The sequence below is a fragment of the Phalacrocorax aristotelis genome, chromosome 21 (assembly GCF_949628215.1).
Source record: "Phalacrocorax aristotelis chromosome 21, bGulAri2.1, whole genome shotgun sequence".
Lineage (NCBI taxonomy): Eukaryota > Metazoa > Chordata > Aves > Suliformes > Phalacrocoracidae > Phalacrocorax > Phalacrocorax aristotelis.
The window spans coordinates 3925942-3943894 of record NC_134296.1 but is presented as its reverse complement, the minus strand read 5'-3'; the positions used below and the strand labels follow the sequence as shown (position 1 = coordinate 3943894).

General features: G+C 61.3%; 2 protein-coding genes and 1 long non-coding RNA gene across 13 annotated transcripts; 1 reads left to right on the top strand and 2 right to left on the bottom strand.

The window, feature by feature from the left end:
• Window positions 1-1208: 1208 nt before the first annotated feature.
• On the bottom strand, window positions 1209-6651 carry LOC142067071 (uncharacterized). Of its 2 annotated transcripts, none has more exons than XR_012663886.1 (4): window positions 6519-6651; window positions 5086-5154; window positions 3191-3404; window positions 1209-1903 (listed from the first exon to the last, which is right to left on the bottom strand). It is a non-coding gene; the product is annotated as an uncharacterized LOC142067071 (long non-coding RNA). The 2 variants fall into 2 exon arrangements; XR_012663887.1 differs by lacking the exon at window positions 6519-6651 and adding an exon at window positions 5470-5681 and having other exon boundaries at window positions 1209-2705.
• Window positions 5687-15405, top strand: HMGA1 (high mobility group AT-hook 1). 9 transcript variants are annotated; one of them, XM_075115331.1, is made up of 6 exons: window positions 5687-5785; window positions 6010-6197; window positions 11268-11396; window positions 12227-12310; window positions 12783-12833; window positions 14208-15405. In XM_075115331.1, exons 3-6 carry the CDS (start codon window positions 11295-11297, stop codon window positions 14262-14264), a joined length of 294 nt encoding a protein of 97 aa, XP_074971432.1. In that variant the 5' UTR covers window positions 5687-5785; window positions 6010-6197; window positions 11268-11294; the 3' UTR covers window positions 14265-15405. The 9 variants fall into 9 exon arrangements, with proteins under 9 accessions (XP_074971432.1, XP_074971431.1, XP_074971428.1 ...); XM_075115330.1 differs by lacking the exon at window positions 5687-5785 and having other exon boundaries at window positions 6016-6197; window positions 12230-12310; XM_075115327.1 differs by lacking the exons at window positions 5687-5785; window positions 6010-6197 and adding an exon at window positions 6664-6712.
• A 371-nt stretch (window positions 15406-15776) lies between these two features.
• Window positions 15777-17747, bottom strand: SMIM29 (small integral membrane protein 29). 2 transcript variants are annotated; one of them, XM_075115332.1, is made up of 5 exons: window positions 17662-17747; window positions 16947-17123; window positions 16831-16856; window positions 16634-16739; window positions 15777-16204 (listed from the first exon to the last, which is right to left on the bottom strand). In XM_075115332.1, the coding sequence occupies exons 2-5, from the start codon at window positions 17055-17057 to the stop codon at window positions 16142-16144; spliced, it is 306 nt and encodes a 101-aa protein (XP_074971433.1). In that variant the 5' UTR covers window positions 17058-17123; window positions 17662-17747; the 3' UTR covers window positions 15777-16141. The 2 variants fall into 2 exon arrangements, with proteins under 2 accessions (XP_074971433.1, XP_074971434.1); XM_075115333.1 differs by lacking the exon at window positions 17662-17747 and having other exon boundaries at window positions 16947-17451.
• Window positions 17748-17953: the final 206 nt, after the last annotated feature.

Below are 17953 nucleotides of genomic sequence, written 5' to 3'. Positions count from 1 at the left end.
GGGACATGTCCCCACGGGTGCCGGCACGTCAGGGCGTGCAGGGAGGGGGTGGCTGCCTGGGCACAGCAGGAGCGTCCCCACCTGAGCCAGATCCGCTTTCCAGCCCCACCGGCTCATCCTGCTCACCCTACACCGTGTGGGCTGCTGCGGCTAAGCCAGTGCTCTCTGGAGCTACGTATGTTATGGGATGTATGTATACTTTTACATATATGGGCTTACATATAGTACAGATCCAGGCAGCACCGAGCCCAGGGCAGGGACCCCCTCCAAGCCTGGCTCCTGCTGGCAGGTGATTAATAGCAAATCCCAATTTTTCTTTAAAGGAGGGGGGGAATGAAACCTGGCTTCTGGGATTGAGGGGGGATGAAGCCCAAGCCACGCAGTGTGGAAGGCAGCAACGCAGCACCCAAGGGTGCTCAGCACCCCTGAAGCCAGGGTTTTTAGGGACTGAGAACAAGAGCAAGGATGAGACACGGTGTGTGTGGGACAGGGACAGGGCAGTGGTCGCTCTGGCTGGTCAGAGCTTTGGGGTCCCACGCCTGCCCCCAGCCTCTGTCCCCCTATCAGGGACCTTGTGCCATGGGGATGGGGGTGGCTTCACCTCTGGTTCCTCTGGCATGGCCAGAGATGCCTCATGCTGTGGCCAAGCAGACAAGCTCTCCCCTAAATCCCCAGCTCCCAGAGTCAGGGGATACAGCCCCCTTTGCCTCCCAGCTGCAAACACAAAATGCCACATCCAGCAGCGCGGCTGGAGGGGCAGGCGAAGGGGGACACCCAGCAGTGCCAGTACCAGCCCTGTGACTCTCCATCCAGGCGGTCAAGCGTCCCAGGGGTGAATTCCCGGCAGAGCTTTCAAAACAAGGCAGTACTTGACATGCTTGGTTTGGTCCAGGCAGATTTGCCCACTTCTTCCCATCCACAAAGGGCACCCACGCCCTTCATCAGCCTGGGCCTCTTGACTCTGGAGGGTTGGGACAGGTGTTAGGCTTAATTTTCCCTCCTTCCCCTCCAACTTTGCACCAAGGTGGGCTCCACAGAGACCCCTGCACACCCATGGCAGCCCTTCTCCCCCATGCTCAGCCCCCCCATTTCCACTTCGTTTCCCCCCCGGGCGCAGGTGCTCAGCAACCCGCACACCTTGGCCCTGTACCGCCCTCCAAAAGCAAGCAGAGGAGACGGCTGCCAGAAATGTCTTTTCCTGGGGGCTAACTATCGATTGCAGTCAGTAATAAATATTTCAGCATGAATTTTCACGCAAGCTCCAAGGTAACAGCAATGGGAGGAAGGATGGTCTCATGAGCCCCACTCTACTACCACATCTCCCACATGGACGTGGACAAGTCCTTCTGCTTCTTTGAGGAAGGCGAAGTGTTCCTTCTCTGCTGGAAACTCTTCAGGACACGGCACATCTCAGCAAAGCCCTTCCTGAGGGCTGTGCTCTCAGGGTGCTCCATGCTGGAGATGTGCTCCCAGGATGGGAGCTGCAGCCAGGAGTTCAGCCCTGCGGTGCCTTGAGTAAGTTAGACACACAGAGCAGGGTAAATGTGATGCTCACTGTATTGTGCTGGGAAAGAATTAACAAAGGTGGTTAATCATCTTGGACCAGTCTGCAGAGCTTTCTTCCTTGTGCTGCCATCACTTATCTTGCAGAGATGGAGCAGCTTCGGGCAGAAATGGGTGGAATGGATGGACATGACTGAAACAGTAAGCCCAGACCTGGGTCAGACCTTGCTGCTGTCCCCCTGCCCAGCCTCGTGCACCTTCTGCAGCTGAACTGGTTTTTGCCAGCCAAGACATGTCCCGTTCTCAGAGACACCGAGAGCATCCAGGAGGCTGTGGGGAGAGGTGTTCCTCCATACAGAGGAGCCAAATATGTGCCCCTGCCTCCATCAACCCAAGGATGCTGGAAATGAGAACACTCAGCTTCAGAGCAAGCCAAGTCCTGCCTTTGCATTTTGCAAAACCGCTTGCGCAGAAGAAGGCTCCTCAGCAAACACTCCGCGCAGCGCAGCCGGGGACCGGAGCGGTGCAGGGGGTGCTCCAGGCACAGCGTGAAACAAAAATCCCAGCGACCAGCAACATTGAGTAAAGGGATCTGAGAGGGACACGGTGCACCGGGAGCACCGGACCTGACACTGACACGGGTGAAACGTGCTCTTCACCTGGCCTCAGACAAGTCTCCCCACCTCCAATACACACGTTCCCCCATGTGTGAAACAAGGGTAATGTCACCTATCTCTGCAAGACCCAGAACCACGTGGATTAATTAACTGGTGTTCAAGAGGGCTTTGGAGGTGACAAACACACCACGCTCTTAATTAGTCGGGTAGCCCTTCCAATTACCCAACAACCTGGGCTGAGGTTTTTTCCAGAGCTGCCTTAGAGGATCTGGTTTCCCCTTTCCCAGGGAAATTAGCAGGAATTAGGCACCCAAATCCCAAATGCAGCTTTGCAGGGCTCGGTGGCAGTCGCCGGGACGCAGGGCAGATGTCCTCCCCCTCGGGGCCATCCTCTGGTCCCCCATATCCCCTCCGGAGGCGGCTGCATTTTGGGGGCAGACAATCAGTGCCTGCGGTTTTGCAGAGCCCTGCTGAGCCGAAGAAGCAGGGAATGATTTCAAGCACCTTCTTTTCAGGGGGCCTTGTGGATGCACAGCTTTTCCCAAGCACTGGGCACCCACTTCCCCATCAGGTCACCTCCCAGATCTGAAACACCAATTTGAAAAAATAGGGGTACTCAATAATTCATGTGTGCACCCCACATCTGCAGTACATGCATCCCACAGTGCCAGCATCACTGTGTCCTGCAAACTCAGCACTCTCAAAAGCAGCATTAAGCCTATAATTTATCAGGTGATTTAGGAATTTGTCCCCGGAATAGGGCTACAGGAAAATACTGCACTGGTGAGTGTTAAATCCACCCTGCCTCGGGGCAGGGAGTGGGGGGGGGGGAAGAAGGAAGGAGCTGTTTAATCAAATTAAAAGGACTGTTTCGGGGTGGGTCCGGGGCTGTTTGGCCACATGGGGCTTCATCAATGGGGCCGCAGGGAAACAAAGACTGGAGGGGAAACAAAGGCCCCGTCCCCGTCCTCATGCCCTCCCGCCATGGCCGGCCATGCCCGCAAACACCCCAGCCAGGGACATCATCCCCTGCCTGCATCCCAGCGGCCTTCCCAGCCTGTTTGGCTCACCGGGATAACGTGGGGCAGCACAGCTCGGTGCAACGCTGACCCCGCACCCTGCGTCAGGCTCTGCCGCGATGGGGGGAAAAAAATCACTTCTTGTTTCCTTGTTTCCAGCCATTTTCACTTTCTGGTCTCAGTGCAGAACTGAACTGTGGGTTGGGCGAACCTCGCCGGTTCTGCTCCCAAATCTGCACCGGCCACAGGCTTTAACTCGGGAAAACTACAAAAACAAAAGTGAAAATTATCTTCCTGGACTGAAATTCTGAGCCCAGGACTGGGCTCTGCTCGAATCCAAGCCGCCTCGCACCGCCCTGTGCCTCACCTTGCTGCACGGGCACCGCACACCCACAGATTTCTATTTAAAGTGGGGGGCACTGCCCCACAGCCCCCTCCCCGCCGGTGCAGATCTTGCTGCGGTGCATTGCCAGGCTATTTCTGATACCCTATGGGTCCTCCCATCCTGGCAAACACACCCTGAGCACCAAACAAATCCCACCTCCCCAAATCCCATTTTTTCCCCCCATATCCCCCCATTGCGCACAGTTGTGTGCTGGTTTCCCATCGGGGTGTAGCTCCTGGCTACTGGGAGCGTCCCACCGCTGCGCTTCAGTTTTGGGGGACCACCGCAGCACTATTTTGCTTTAAAGACCAAGTAGTCACCCCACGGATGACCCCGGCTCGGGGAGGCTCCGGCGTGGGCTCAGTGAGTGGGGAATTGCCAAAAGATTCAGGGATCAAAGCAAGAAAGAGCAGCCCTGGTTGTTCACAGTTCTCCAGTTACAGCCATTCACCGCCACTGCAGAATAAATAACAAGGGATATTAATAACAACGAGCCTCTGCCAGGGACAGAAACCAAATTCCTCGCCAGGCTCAGAGCAAAGGGGGAGGCCTGAGCGCGGCCGTGGGCAAGGCTGGGGCTGCTGCAGGCAGAAGGCACCCCGGCACTCCCGAACCCAGGCAGGGCTGCCCGCAGCTGGGGGGACATCAATTTTAGGGGAAAAAAAAAAAAAAGAAGGATGCTTGGGATCTGCAAACACCACCTTGCCTGGATGCAAGGCCCTCGGACGGAGGAGACCCACCGCCATCACCAGGTCAGGGAGCCACGGCCGGGCTCAGCCCCGAAACATCGCCGTGCAAGCAAAGCAGGGTGATGCCTGTTCTTTTTGCAGGCATTTGAAAACAGGTCAGCCTCTTACAGGGCGTTTTTTCCCCCTCTCTTTGCTTTCATTTTTTAATCGTCAGAAGGGGACACTGCTTTGATTGTGTTTTAGTCAGGGGAATTTACAGGGGATTTCAGAAATCCAAATAACAATCAGCAAAACAGAAAGTGCCACAAGCCTTGCTCGGTTTGATTTCTTTTTACATTGTAAATCTTCCCTGCTGAAGAAGTTTTACACATGGAGATATCAGTAATTCCAAGTTTCATATTTTTAAAGGCGCTTTTTTTTTTTTTTTAACAAAAACTTGCCTGAGACTGAAATCCATCATTGGCCAGTCTAAAGTTTGGCTCCTGACTCCAGATGTCAACGCTTACTGTCAGGATGGTCGAAAGCACCAAAGTCGGAGCTTCCATTGAATTTGCAGTTGGAGTTCCCGCAGGAGTTTGGGGGAATTTGGCAAAGTCCCGTCCCTCAGAAGATGCTGAGCTCTGGATTTCCTTGGGTCCCATCAGAAGAACCCACCATGAGATCCAAAATGCCTGACATGCCCTGGACAACATTGTCCCCGACACAACGGGGCTCTGGTTTTTGGGGTACCTACCTGGAGAGCTGACCTCAGCTCCTATTCTGGACTGACCTAAACCACTTCCAAAACAGACTGTGGGAATTCAGAATAAAGCTTTTCTGCAGACCAAGCGCACTGCCTGCTTAAACCCCAGCAGATCCCCAGGGCCGCTCACCAGCTCCCGGACTCCCACCGTGCCAAGCGGGACTCGCTTCCACACCCACCTCCCATTTCTGCAGTGGTGCTGCAATGGAAAATAAAATAAATATCGTGACAAACCCCAGCTGGCCCTGGGAGACCCCGGGGATGGAGCACCTGCTGCTGGTGCCTCTAGATGCAGACTGGGGTTTGGTTTTTTTTTGGGGGGGGGGGGGGGGGAGTGGGGGTGGGGTTAACCTGCCAGGGGGGCAGCAAAAGGAAGCATGGTACTTTGCCCATCGGTACCGGAGCCGGTGCATGGCCTCCACGGTGATGCCAGACCTCTCCACGCCAGCCCAGAACACGACTGCCCACTCTGCATGGGGCTGGGGGGGGGGCATCGCGGGGTACCCGCACCCACCGCACGGCCCCAGCCAGCAGCATCCCCGGAGCATCCTGGGGCGGGGGGAGAGGGATGTCTCCATCAGCCCCCGGGGGGTCCCTCCGCCGGCCGCGGGGCTCGGGGAGGGGAGGGGGGGGAAGCAGCCGCCGCCGCCCGCCCCGGCCCTTTGAACGGACCTATCGCTCCCGGCCCCGCCGCCGCCCGCCCCCGCCGCCGTGATGCAGCCCGGCTCCTCCTCTCCCGCTCCGCAAGGGCTGGAAGCTCCCCTTAGCCTGTTTGCCCTTATTTAATTTCGAGTGTGATTTTGCTATTTTTAGCAGCTGGATCCCCTCCAGTAAGGCTGGGAGCTCGCTCCTTCCCCCCCCCCCCTTCTCCCCCCTCTTTCCTATTTTTTTTTTCCTCGCTCCCTGCAAATGATTTTGACCCAGCTTCCTTCCTCCTGGAGCAATTTTTTTTTTCCCTCTCTTTATTATTTATATAAATAAGAGGGGGGCCTGGCTGGGCTGTGGATGCGTGTGTGAGTCGCAGCCTCCCTCTCTCTCTGCCTTCTCCTTTCAGATCCGCATTTGCGAGCAGCAGCAGCCGCCAGGAGGGGGGGGTTTAATTCGCTTCACAACACAGACACGCCAGGAGAAAAAAAAACCAAACAAACCAAAAAAAAACCCCAAACCAACCCCCCTCCCAAAAAAAAACCAGCACCCAAAAAAACCCACCCCCAAGCACCCAGCTCCGAGATCAAGCTGACTGTGAGTGCCGGCCTTCCTCTTTCCTTTCTGCTCCGGGGGGTGCGGGGGGGATCGGGGGTGCTGGGCGGGGGGGGGGGGTGTCCCTGGGCTTTGCTCCCCCCCTCCCCGCATGCTGTGCACGATCGCCCCCGGGTCGCTGTGTGGTTGCAAGGACGCGCGTGTGCGTGCGGCGGGCCGGCTCTGCAATGCCTCTCTTTATTATTCTTATTAATTGTTGTTATTAATAGGGTGATGCACCTGGCGGGGCCGTGGGGAGGGGGGGTGGGCGGGGGTCCCCGGTGCCGGTCGCTCCCGGGGCGGCGGGACTTTAACTCCACTTACTCGGTTTCGGGTGATGCCCGGGCTCGTTGGGTGCGTGGGGGGGTCGGTGTAGGGTGCGGGGGTGGGCCGGTGCAAAGTGCGGGGGGGGGGCGGTGTAGGGTGAGGGGGGGGATTGGTGCAAAGTGCGGGGGAGGGGGGTGTCGGTGTATGTTGCGTGGGGTCGGGACCACGCTTGGGGAATGAGACCGTGCAAGGTGCGTGGGGCCGCGGCCGGGGATGGGGACCCGTGCGTGGGGCTGGGTCGGTGCAAGGTGCGTGGGGCCGCGGCCGGGGATGAGGACCCGTGCGTGGGGCTGGGTCGGTGCAAGGTGCGTGGGGCCGCGGCCGGGGATGGGGACCCGTGCGTGGGGCTGGGTCGGTGCAAGGTGCGTGGGGCCGCGGCCGGGGATGAGGACCCGTGCGTGGGGCTGGGCCGGTGCAAGGTGCGTGGGGCCGGGGCGAGGGGCCAGGCCAAGCCCGGCTCACGGCGTGGGGGAAGAACACGCACCCCCCCGGAGGTCGGTGCAAAGTTGTAGTGCTGGGGCTCGGCTGCCCCCCCCGGGGCAGTGCCCCCGCTGCTCCCCGCTGCGAGACCTTGGGGCCCCGCACCCACTTTCCCCGGGGGTGGGGGGTGGGTGATGCCACACAGAGCTGGCTCCACCAGGGGTTTTATTATATCCCCCCCAGGACAGGGGCTTCACAAAGCGTGTGATGGTGCCCTTCCTGCCTCTTTTCTTTCTCCCCCACCTCCCTCCTTCCTTTCTTTTATCACTTCCTTTTATTATGCATGCCCAGGAAGGAAGGGGGGTGGACTTTCCTTAATAGCAGGCCTTGGGGGGGTGGTGGTGGTGTGTGTGTGCTTCAAAGTAGCCCCACGGAGGGTTTGTCCTAATGAGGAGCCGCGCACATCCCTTCCCAGCCCTCGCACCCCTGCCGAACAGGCTCTTCAACTTCTGCTCCACTATTTCTTTCCCCTCCTCCCTCTCCCGTCCTCCCTCTGCCAGGAGGTGCGGCTGGGATCCTTCTCCAGCTGCAATCAGGCTAGATTTCCTGGGCGTGAAGAGATATTTCGATTTAATTCTTTTTTAAAAAAAAAAAAAGATCTAAGCCACCGCCTGTCTCCCTGCTTCTCCTGGGCTGGTTTGTTTAATCTAAGAGTAGGTGGCAGGAGCGGGGGATTTATGGGGTTGTTTGCACGGAGCGGTGTAAGCCAGCGCGGGCGGGTGGGGGAAGGCAGGAGCAGGCCCAGGGGCAGCCAGGAGCGTCGCTCCGAGGGGCCAGGTTGTCTCTTTTTGCAACCCAACCGTTGCTTGTGCAAGAGGTGGTTTGCTGAGAACGGCCCAGCTCATGTTGTGGAGCAGAGGGAGCCGATGGGGCTCTGGGAGGAGAACCCGGCAGCTCACCATCCATAGGGATGGAGAGGGGAGGAGTTTTTTATCCCCTCAACTCCATCGATGGAGAGGTAGATGTAGCCCCTCCACCTCCAACCCTTGCAGAGGTTTATCCCTCCCAGCCTCAGGGAGCCCAGCAGTCCCCTGCCCTCGTCTCCAACTGATTCCTCCCTGCACGGAAAGGTTTCTCTCTCAGCTGCTTCCTTTCCTCCATGGCAACACAGCTGCTGCCTCCCTCTCTCCTGTATGGCTTTGATGCACAGAGCGGGGCTGGAGCTGTTTCCCGCCGTGTGCCCAGCACCATCCTGCGGGCTCGGGGTGTTCCCGGGGCTGGGCAGGTGCCGCCGAGCCAGGGAGCATCGTGGGAAAAGGGGCCGCTCATGGGAAAAGGGGTGCTACCTGGGAAGGTGCTGGCATGGGAGAGAGGAGCATCCCCCCCTCTTCCACCCTGGCACCCTCCTCCTCATCCCTTTCTGCCAGAGCAAGGCAGGGAGCCCCCGGTCCCCTGGGGTGGTTTCAGCTCTGCAGGCCCTGGGGAGAGCTCGGAGGCGGCGGAGGGATGGGTGGGTTGTGCACGCGCTTTCCCCAGCACCAACAACTCCGTGGTGGCAGGCTCTGGCTCATGGGGGGCTGTACCCTGTGGCATCCCCACGGCGGGGGGGCAGGTGTCCCACGGCATCGCTGGCCAGAGCCACTGTGTGGGGCCTGTGCCCACCCCCGGTGTGGCAGTGGAGAGCGTGGCAGGGTGGGGGCTATACTGGGCCCATCTGTTTCCAGCTACTGGAGAGGGTACGGTACGGCTTGGAGGCTGCGTTTCCTCTGAGAAAGATTGACTTAAAAAGAGACAAACCCACCGCAGCCCCTGGTCAGCCAGCTGGCATTTTTCTTCACTAAATCTAAACCATACTTTTTTTTTTTCTAAGAAACCCCCTGAAGGGCTCTGGGATGCTGTGAGTAATATTTTTGGGGTGTTTGCACCACAGCACAGTTTCTGTCTCCCAAAAAAAGAAAAAAAATCTGAGGGTGTTTTTTGTTGTTGTTTTGCACTCATGAGTCACTTCCAGAGGGGAGCAGGAGCTGACACATGTTTTTTTTAAAAAGCCTCGAAGGTCTGTGCGTGGCTCCTCGCACCGCACGTCTTGCCTGTGCCTGCTCCAACCGCCCTGATGAGGCTCAGCATCCCCGATTTAATCTCAGCACCCCGGCTGCCCCCCACTGCCCTGCTCTCCCCAGTAGCACTGTCCTGGCTGCTTTAACACCATCCAGATTGAAACCAGTTGCTCAAAACTAAGAGGTATTAACCCTGTAGGCAGAGGTAGGAAGCGTGCCTCGGTCTTTGCATGCAGACCAGGCACACAACCTTGTACCTGTAGGAAAAGCTGTGCCGGGGGGCTGCCACGCTCTGGAGACATCAGACCCAGGGCAGGGATGCAGGGGACCATCCCCAGAGGCAGGGGTGTCCCGGTGGGGTTGCAGCACCCAGCCCAAAGCAACACCGTGATTTTCCAGCCAAGTCTCCCAGGCATCTCCAAGCCCTGCACTTACAGGCAGTGAGACCAGGGTGCTGCTCTCGCAGCCCTATTTCTGCTGGGAAGCATCACATCACTTCTCGGAGCAGGTGTCCCCCTCTGCATGGCTGTGGTCACCCAACCGAGGTGTAGAGCAGGCACCCTGTGCTTGGGGACACCAGTAAGCACCGGGGCTTTGCTGGCATCCTCCTGGATCCTGGGCTGGGAGCTGGGTGTGGAACCAGCCCCACAGCTCTGGAAAAGCAGGTTTCCCCATCGCTGCTGGGGAAGCATTGAGGTGGAGAGGGGAAGATGGCACCTTTTCATCTGTGGCGTTGTCCTGTGAGCAAGGAGAGCCATCCAGCCCTTTGGGATGTGCACAGGGGATGGGACAAGCCAGCATCCGTAGGACAAGTCCCCAGGTGGTGCCTGTCCCTGAAGCCAGCCGGCGTGGCAGGAGCAGGGTCAGGGCTGCAGCATCGCACCCTGGGTGCAGTGGTGCCAGGCGTCGAGGCAGGGTGGGGGGAGCAGGGCTGTGGGACCCTGCACCACCCTGGAACCCCCGTGGGGATGCCCAGAGGCCCCTGGTGCCATGCCACTGCTTGTCCTGTTCCAACTTGCCAGTGCCGGCAGCGTGTCTAGGAATTCAAGGACTCCAGATTAAATCTGGAGCTGCTCTTCTTTTTGGGAAAGGGGATGGGCTCTGTGGGAAGGGCTGGCTGAGATGCTGCTCCCCAAATACCTGCTGGGGACCCCAGGAGCTGTCTTAGCGCCAGGGCACGGGCTGGTTCAGCGAGGTGTTGGTGCCGTGGGCTTGGGGCAGGATCCTGCCCAGCAGCCGCTTTGTTTTGCTCCCCAGCTGGTGATGGGAGGATGCAGGCTGCATCCCTGGGAGGGCTGCAGCTGCAAACCCACCCTGGGGAAGGCAGGGAGTAGGCATGGGTGAGGCAGATCAGAGCACCCAGAACATTGCCCAGCCAGCACAAGTAGCAGCTCCCACGTGGGGCTGGTGATTAGGGCCACGAGTGTGGGGAGCGGCACCGGGGTCCCATCGCCAGAGTCCGGTCCTGCAGCCTCAGACACGTTGCTCCATCCCTGTGCATCAGAGCTGACCTGGGCTTGCGCACTGGCACATCGCCGGGGAGTGGCTGCGTGAGGGGTTGCACGGCTGGGACCAGCGTGGGCCAAAGGTCTGTTTGCAGAAAGGACATGGGTGCAGCAGGGGCGGTTTTGCAGATACTGGCTTTGCAGCAGCGGGAGGAAGGGTCTCACCTGCCCGAGGTGCTGTGCGGTTTTGGGGCAGAAAATCCCTGCATCCCACGGCGTGGTGCTGCTGAATGGGCTCGGGGGGTTAAAAAACTAGAAGCAGGGGGTCTCTTCTAGGCATAACTCTTAGCAATGCTTTTGGTTTCTCCCCTGCGGGCTTTGCCAGCCCTGGCAGTGCCCTGGGCACGGGCTGGTCCCCACTCCACACAGGAGAGGAGCAGGACGCGGGCAAGCCTCCAGGAAGGGCTGGGGTAGGGCAGAAGTTGCTCATTTCAGCTGAATTTTAATTCTAAGAGTCATTCTTAGAGGGGGGACCCTGGTCCTTGTCACCTCCTGTCCTTGCTGATATCCCACCTGTCACCCCCATCCCCACAGCAGCGCCAGGTAGCTGCTGGGGGGGGGGCTGAGCATCCTTACCCGGTAGCAGGGGCATGACCATAGCTGGGCTGACCCCGCAGGAGGCTCCGGCAGCTCTGCTCATCCCTTGCAGCCCCGTGAGTCACTTCCACAGCCCCCAGCACCCGCCTGCCGCCGGGGTGAGGGCTGGGGAGAGCGGCACCGGCCGGTGTGGCAAGCCACCACTGACCAACCTTCCTCCCCTCCAGCTCCTCCTCACCACCGCTGGAAGGACGATGAGTGAATCTGGCTCCAAATCCAGCCAGCCCCTGGCTTCCAAGGGGGAGAAGGACGTGTCAGAGAAGAGGGGCCGGGGGCGGCCCAGGAAGAAGCCACAGGTATGTGGGGTCTCCTGGGAGGAAGGGGGGCGACCCCGCTAGGCAGCTCTGTCCACATCAATGCCCTCCAGGGCTGGGCACCCCACTGGGCACCCCCAGGCTATGGGGCAGCAAGAACCACTCTCTGCTTGTACCCCAGCAGCATTCCCCAGGCAGGGGATGGGGATGCCCACCTGTGCAGACCCCATTACCTCCCTTCAGGCAACACCTCACTGGCAGCAAATCCCCTCTGGGGGTCTTCATAGCCAGCCCCCCCACCTCAGCCCTGCAACACCCCAGAGCTCCTCCACGCCCAGGGAAAGTCTTGGGCCCTCCCCTTGCTCCTCCCAAGGCTGCAGCTGAACCTGCCATTGCAGACAGGCTAATTAAAGCTCCATTAGCAAAAGCTGCTCAGAGGGATAAGATGCTGCCAGAGCCTTTGTGGTGCCAACCCCCTGCCCCTGACCCCACCCCCCCCGGCACAGATGGGGTTTGTGCCCATCATTTTCCTGCAGAAAAGGCAATTTGCCATTTCCCGACACTCTACCAGGCAGCGGCACTGCCAGCGAGCTGGGGTCCAGGGCTGAGAAACCAGTGGGGACCATCCGGCTAAGCCGAGTGATTAATGCCAGGGCGGGACAGGTCACGTACGCGCTTGGCTGAAGGACACACAGGAGCCTCTGACTGCTGATCCCAGTGCAACCAGTGCTCCCAGTACCACGGGCGAGAGCGTCTCTGCCCTGGTGGGGTCTGCTGAGGAGAACAGGACTCCCAGCCTGGAGCTGCCCTGGGCATGCATCCCTTCCCAGGGACCCCCATCCACAGTGACCCCCCCTCTGCTCTCCCTCCAGCAGGAGCCCAGCGAGGCCCCGACCCCCAAGAGACCCCGTGGACGGCCGAAGGGCAGTAAAAACAAGGCTGCCCCGAAAGGCAGGGTAGGTGGCTGGGAACAGGGGCTGCTCCGACTGAGCAACCGTGCGCTGGGACGACAGGTCCATTTTGAGCTCAATTATGGATAATTCAGGGCAGATGGACCCCTGGGAGGGGGGGTCACAGTGCTGGCCCCCAGGGAAGGGGGGGGTGGAGTCGGGGACTGCATGTGTCAGCGTGTGGACACACACAAGAAACCTGTTTGCAAAACATGCGACTCACATCCTGCACCCACCTCGTGAGTCACGGGGCCGGGGCTGTCCCATGGTGCTGGAAGCCGGTGGCGAGGGGGGCCGGGGGGGCCTGGCTGCAGCCCCGGGACCACCTGGGTGCAGCAGCCCGAGAGATGCCACTGGGATGATGAATTTGGCAGTCGTGGCTGGGAGGAAGGGGAATGCTGCCTGCCCCCCAGCGGCATCCCAGGGACAAGGGGATGGCCCCAGCCTGACCAAAACATCTATTTTTTTTTTTCCTCAGAAAGCTGCAGTCACACCAGGGAGAAAACCTCGAGGCCGACCCAAAAAATCAGTGAGTGGGCTTTTCCCTTCTTCCTCCATCCTGGCAGGGTGCTGGGCACTTTTGGGGCATGGCAGCCCCCCTGGCTGTCCCCACAAGTGTGAGAGAGATGCTGCTGGGCTGGAGGAGGGCAGAGCACTGAGCAAAAGGGGACACAGCATGGCACGGGACAGGCTTCGGACCCGGCCATGCCATGCCCCAGTGCCAGCACTGGGGGGACTGAGCCGTGCTGGGTCCCCTGGCTCCCCCCAGCCCCGGGAGCAGCACACCAGAGGCGGCTGGTCCTGCCTCGGTGGCATGTTGGCACACGCCAGCCAGGACACCCGCTGCGTCACCTGTGCAGCATTCCTGCAGCCTGTGTGTGCAGCAACACCCCCCACTGCTTCCATGCACTATGGCCACCCTCTTATTTTGTGTTTTCCCTCCTCCGGTTCATTTCTCCCCCACTCTCCCCTTCCCCGCCCCCAGTTTGCAGCCCAGGGAGCTCAGGTGGCTGCCGGGCACCCATGAGCACCACGGTTGGGAGCCAGTTTCATCTCCTTTCCTAGCGTGCACATCCCGCTGTCCCCAGCCCACATCCTGCACCCACAACCTCCCACAAGGCACTGGGACACAAGAGCCACCCACGAGCATCCTCAGGGTGCAGCTGCTCTGCCCCACGTGGGGCTTTGCCCCTTTTCCCACTGAAATTCCTTATGGAGGGTGAGGGGCTGGGACCAGCCGGGGCTGCAAACTGGGGCGGGGGGGTTGCATGCTGGGGTCTCCTGCACCGGTGTCACGGCACCAGGGGTTGTTTCGGGGACCCCAGGGCAGGAAGCTGGTTCAGCGGGGTGGGACTGAGCCCATCCCATGCCGGCGGGGCTGTGCCGGGGACACCGTGTCCTGCTTTGGCGGCTGCCGCCGGCAGCGGCTTTTTTTTTATGAATGAAGCAGGAGGAAGCGGGGGCCGGCGCTGACTCACGCTCACACTCAGCCCTGACTCACCACCGCGTACGGGGCCACGATGCTCACGCCTGCCCGCCCCAGCGTGCGGGACCAGACACGGACACGCTGTCCTACTGCCACCACCCCCCCGGTGGCACTTGAGGACACGGCAGCGGTGCTGGGGACCACAGCCTTGCTCTTGCAGGGTGCGCGTGCACCCAGGGTGTGCTGCTCCGTCCTCCTCGCTGCGAGCCCACGCGGCGGGTTTCTTACCTGGGATTTAACCCATAGTGGTTAAACCTGGAGCAAGGACCAGACCCCAAAGCCAGGAGGGTGCTGGTGCCTCAATTTCCCTCTTTGCACTAGGGGCGTGATGTGCTTGGTCAGCCCTTTGTCCGAGGGCAGTGGGGGGTGTCTGCAGCCCACGGCACCCCCCCCCAACTACACTCCCTTGCCTTGCAGCAGCAGGACGAGGAGGAGGTGACCATTTCCCAGGAGTCATCCGAGGAGGAGCAGTGAAACCTCCCGAACCGGCGCTACCTCATCGCCCGACGGTCCCGTGTCCTCAGCGGCTGGGGGAGAGGGATAGGGAGAAACCCTCTGCGCCACCCTGGCTTTTTCCTCCTCCCTCCTCTGCTCCTTCCTCACCCTCAGACAACGGCAGCACTGGAAAAATGGCCCAACCCAGGCAGCCCCTGCAGCCCCCCTGGCCTGGGGGTGGGGGGGAGAGCAGCCCTGGCTCTCCCCTTTCCCCAGAGCTGGGTTTTGGGGCAGCCCTACTAGCAAAGCAGGTGCCTGGCAGAGAGCCAGGGCTGAGACCCCCACCACCACCACCTTTGCTCTCCCCCCCCCCCAGTGCAGTGCTCTCACCCATCCAAAGCGGGTGCTGGTTGTGCCCCCAGCACTGGGCTTTGCCCTGGCGCGTCTGCAGGGAAGAGATTGGGGGGATGGGGGTGGGGCAGCAAAGGCAAGACCCCCAAATACATTAGACCTTTGCTCTGGCCTGCTGCTACCCCAGGCAACCCCCCCTTGTATCCCCCCCTCCCAAGTCCTGGGTGACTGCACTGTGCGTGGGAGAGCAGCTCCCGTGGTGATGCTGGGGCTCGGTGCCGTCCCCGGGGTGCCCAAGTGGGGCCGGCTCGGGGCAGCCCTTTCCTCATAGGTTCTGGTATATATATATATATTTTTTTTTAGTACTTTTTTTTTTTTTCCTTTCATTCACAACTACCTCTGGATATTTAAGTTCCACTCTCTGAACTCACAAACGTGCTGCTGCTGTGCCAGCTGCCGGGGCATCATTGGCTCGGTGTTTCCTTTTTTTGGGGTGTCGCTGGGGGCTGTGGGGTTTTTCTTTTTTCTTCCCCTTTTTTGGGCTTTTTTTTTTTTAAAATTGTTATTTTAAGCTCTAGGTTGCTCTGCTGTTCCAAGGGGTAGAGGCTGGTAGGGTGGTGGCGTCAGGGGGACCACGGGATGCTCCCCCTGCTGCGCTGCCCCTTGCACGACGGCTGCAGCGGGACCGGAGGTCGGTGCCGGGCGGCCCCAGCGGGAGAAAATTCGGGTTTGGTTGGGTGGTTTTTTTGGGTTTTTTTTGGTCCACTGTTAACGACCTTTGGGTTTCCTATTTGCAGTTACTTGAATAAAACATTTTATGGATGTTTGACGCCTCTGCCCGGGACTCTGGCTGGGGTCCAGTGCCCGGGAGCGGGGTGGGAGCAGGTTTTCTCCACGCAGGGAGAGCCCGCAGGCACGGAGCGGTCACTCCGCACGGTACCTTCTCCGAGGGACATCCATGATGGTGCCAGCCATCCTCCGCAGGGACGGACGGGAGCTGCTGATGGAAACAGAAACAGGCAAAACCCTGCCCTGTCCGTCCCCCCTCTCCCCCAACTCCCATCCTTGGTGCCTTTTTACTACCAAACCAAGCCATGATGCTGCCGAGGCAGGGATGTGCGATGCTGACCCCCCGCCCCGGCGTCAGGCTTCGCTGCTGAAAACCTTCCCTGCCCGATGCGGGAGGCTCTTGGCAGAACGTAGAGAAACACGTTTATTTGCTCTCGCATGCGCTGCGCTGCTCCTCTGCGTCCTGCCCTCCGCACCCCGCAAAGCCCCGGAGCCCGGCTGCTCCCCTGCCAGGGTGCCAGCCCCGGCCGTCCTGCTCAGTGCATGTTAAGGGGCTGGCGGGGCGGTTCAAGCAAAAAATAAACGGCAAAAAACAGGCACTGAGGTGGGAGATAACCCACTATCATCAGTCCCAGGCAGTGGCCGCCGGCATCGTCACCCTACCGTGGGCGCACCCTGCCCTTCCCGGCGGACGCGACGGCAGCAGCGGCGGTGCGGACACCGTCCCCCCCCTTGCCTCCCGCGGGCAGGATTCGGTCCCAGCGCTCCGGGCAGCATCAGGCCTTCCAGTCCCTGCGCAGGGGCCGGTGGGGCGAGGGGCCCCCCCAGCCGGGCACCACCTGCAACAGAGAGCGTGCCCTCAGCACGCCGGGTGCCCAGACCCGGCAAAGCAACTGGGGGGGCAAAGCAACCCCCAACGGCACCAGGGCGGGTGGAGGAGCCCCGGGTGCGCAGGCACAGTCTGACCCTCCCAAAAACCGACTGATCCCAAACACCCCGCGGCTCCCAAACCCTCGCCCGGCTCCCAGAGCATGGTGCTCCCTCGGGGCAGGCTGGCACCGCGGGCTCCCACCCAGGCTCAGCAGCCCCCGTGGGCTCCCTAACTTACCGTTGTGTTGCTTAATGCTAATTTTTTTCATGCAAAATTCTAGATAAATAGCAATTCCCGGCAGCACCCTGCACGGCGGGTAGGCGACCCACGCAGCCGCCCTGCCTGTCCACGTCCCCGAAACCCAACTCCTGTCCCCGAAACGCCGCGGCTCACGCACCCGGGCGTCCTCCGCCTCCACCAGCAGCTCCTGCTCGGACTCCTGCAGCTCCTCGGCCGGGTCGTAGCTGTACATGGGCAGCAGCCGGTGGCGCAGACGGTCAAACCTGGCAGGGGGACCGACGGCTGAGCGGCGACAGGGGCCACAGCTCCCCCCCAACCCCACGCCAACCCCAGCCCCGCGCCCCCCACGCTCACCTCCGCTTCTTCCGGACGTACATCACCTGCAAGGAGAGCAGCGAAGGCGTGAGCGGACGCGGGGCGCGGGGTGCGGGACGGCGTGTCGGCCCACCCGGCCCTCCCCACGCACTCACCGCGGCCAGGATGGCACCCAGGAGGGTGACGAGGAGGAAGGGGCCCAGGACGTAGCCCACCAGCGAGTCGCCCGCTGCACCCGGGGCCGTGGGGGCCGTGGCGTTGCTCATGGCCCGGTGTCAGCTCCTCTCTGCATGGGGACGCGGGCGGGCGGCCCCGCCGGACGGACCCACAGCCTAACGCACAACCGCCCCGGTAGTACCAGCCCACCGCGCCGGTAATAACCCGTGGGGCCGGGCAGGGACCGCGGAGGGGTCCCGACACGCCCCCCGCCCAGGAGGACGCTCCCCGCGCACCCCCGGGAGGCGGCAGAGGGGTGCCCAGCGGCCGGGGAGCCCCACTCGGGGCCGGGGGCGGCCGGCATCGGGGGGTGGGGGAGGGTTATCCCGCACATCCAGCCCCCCCCATGGAGTCGAGGGGCTCCGCCCCCACGAGGAGGAGGGTCGGGGCGCACGGGCGAAGGGGGGGGGGCGACCTCCCCGCCCCAGGCTCTGCCTTCCCCCAGCCCCACGCGGGACAACCCACGCGCGCGGCGTCGCGGCCCACCCCACTCCCTGCACCCCGCTCCCTAATTCTGGCGCCGCATCGACACCCCCATCCCCGCGCCTCCATCCCCGCCCCCCTGTTGCCCCCCCCATACTCCCCCCAACGCCCCCGCGACCCCTCCCCCGCCCTCCTGCGCATCTCCGCGCGCGCGGCCCCGCCCCGCCCCACCTGCGCGCGCCGCGCCACCGCCCGCACCCGGAACCCGCGCAGCTCGTGATGGCGGGGCGGGGCTTGGGGCGGGGCTTGGGGCGGGGCGGTGGCGGCGTGGGGCCGGCAGGCGGCAGCAGAGACCGGGCGGGGGGGAGCAGGGGAAAGGGGAAAGGGAAGGGGAAGGAAAAACAGGGAAAACGGAAAAATGAACGGGGGGGGGGGGGAAGAAGGGGAAAAAACGGGGGGAAAAGGGAAAAAGGAAGGAAGGGGCACGGGAGGGGGGAGGGGCGAGCAGGTGGGTGGCCGGTGA

Bases quoted from the DNA above. Each gene is read 5' to 3' on its own strand.
- HMGA1 (XM_075115322.1), top strand. From the start codon at position 10,606: ATGGGTGCAGCAGGGGCGGTTTTGCAGATACTGGCTTTGCAGCAGCGG. The intron at 12,311-12,782 runs GTAGGTGGCTGG...TTTTTTCCTCAG, and splicing joins AGGCTGCCCCGAAAGGCAGG to AAAGCTGCAGTCACACCAGG. The intron at 12,834-14,207 runs GTGAGTGGGCTT...CTTGCCTTGCAG, and splicing joins GAGGCCGACCCAAAAAATCA to CAGCAGGACGAGGAGGAGGT.
- SMIM29 (XM_075115332.1), bottom strand. From the start codon at position 17,057: ATGAGCAACGCCACGGCCCCCACGGCCCCGGGTGCAGCGGGCGACTCG. The intron at 16,740-16,830 runs GTGAGCGTGGGG...TCCCCCTGCCAG, and splicing joins TACGTCCGGAAGAAGCGGAG to GTTTGACCGTCTGCGCCACC. The intron at 16,205-16,633 runs GTGCGTGAGCCG...TCTCTGTTGCAG, and splicing joins TGGAGGCGGAGGACGCCCGG to GTGGTGCCCGGCTGGGGGGG.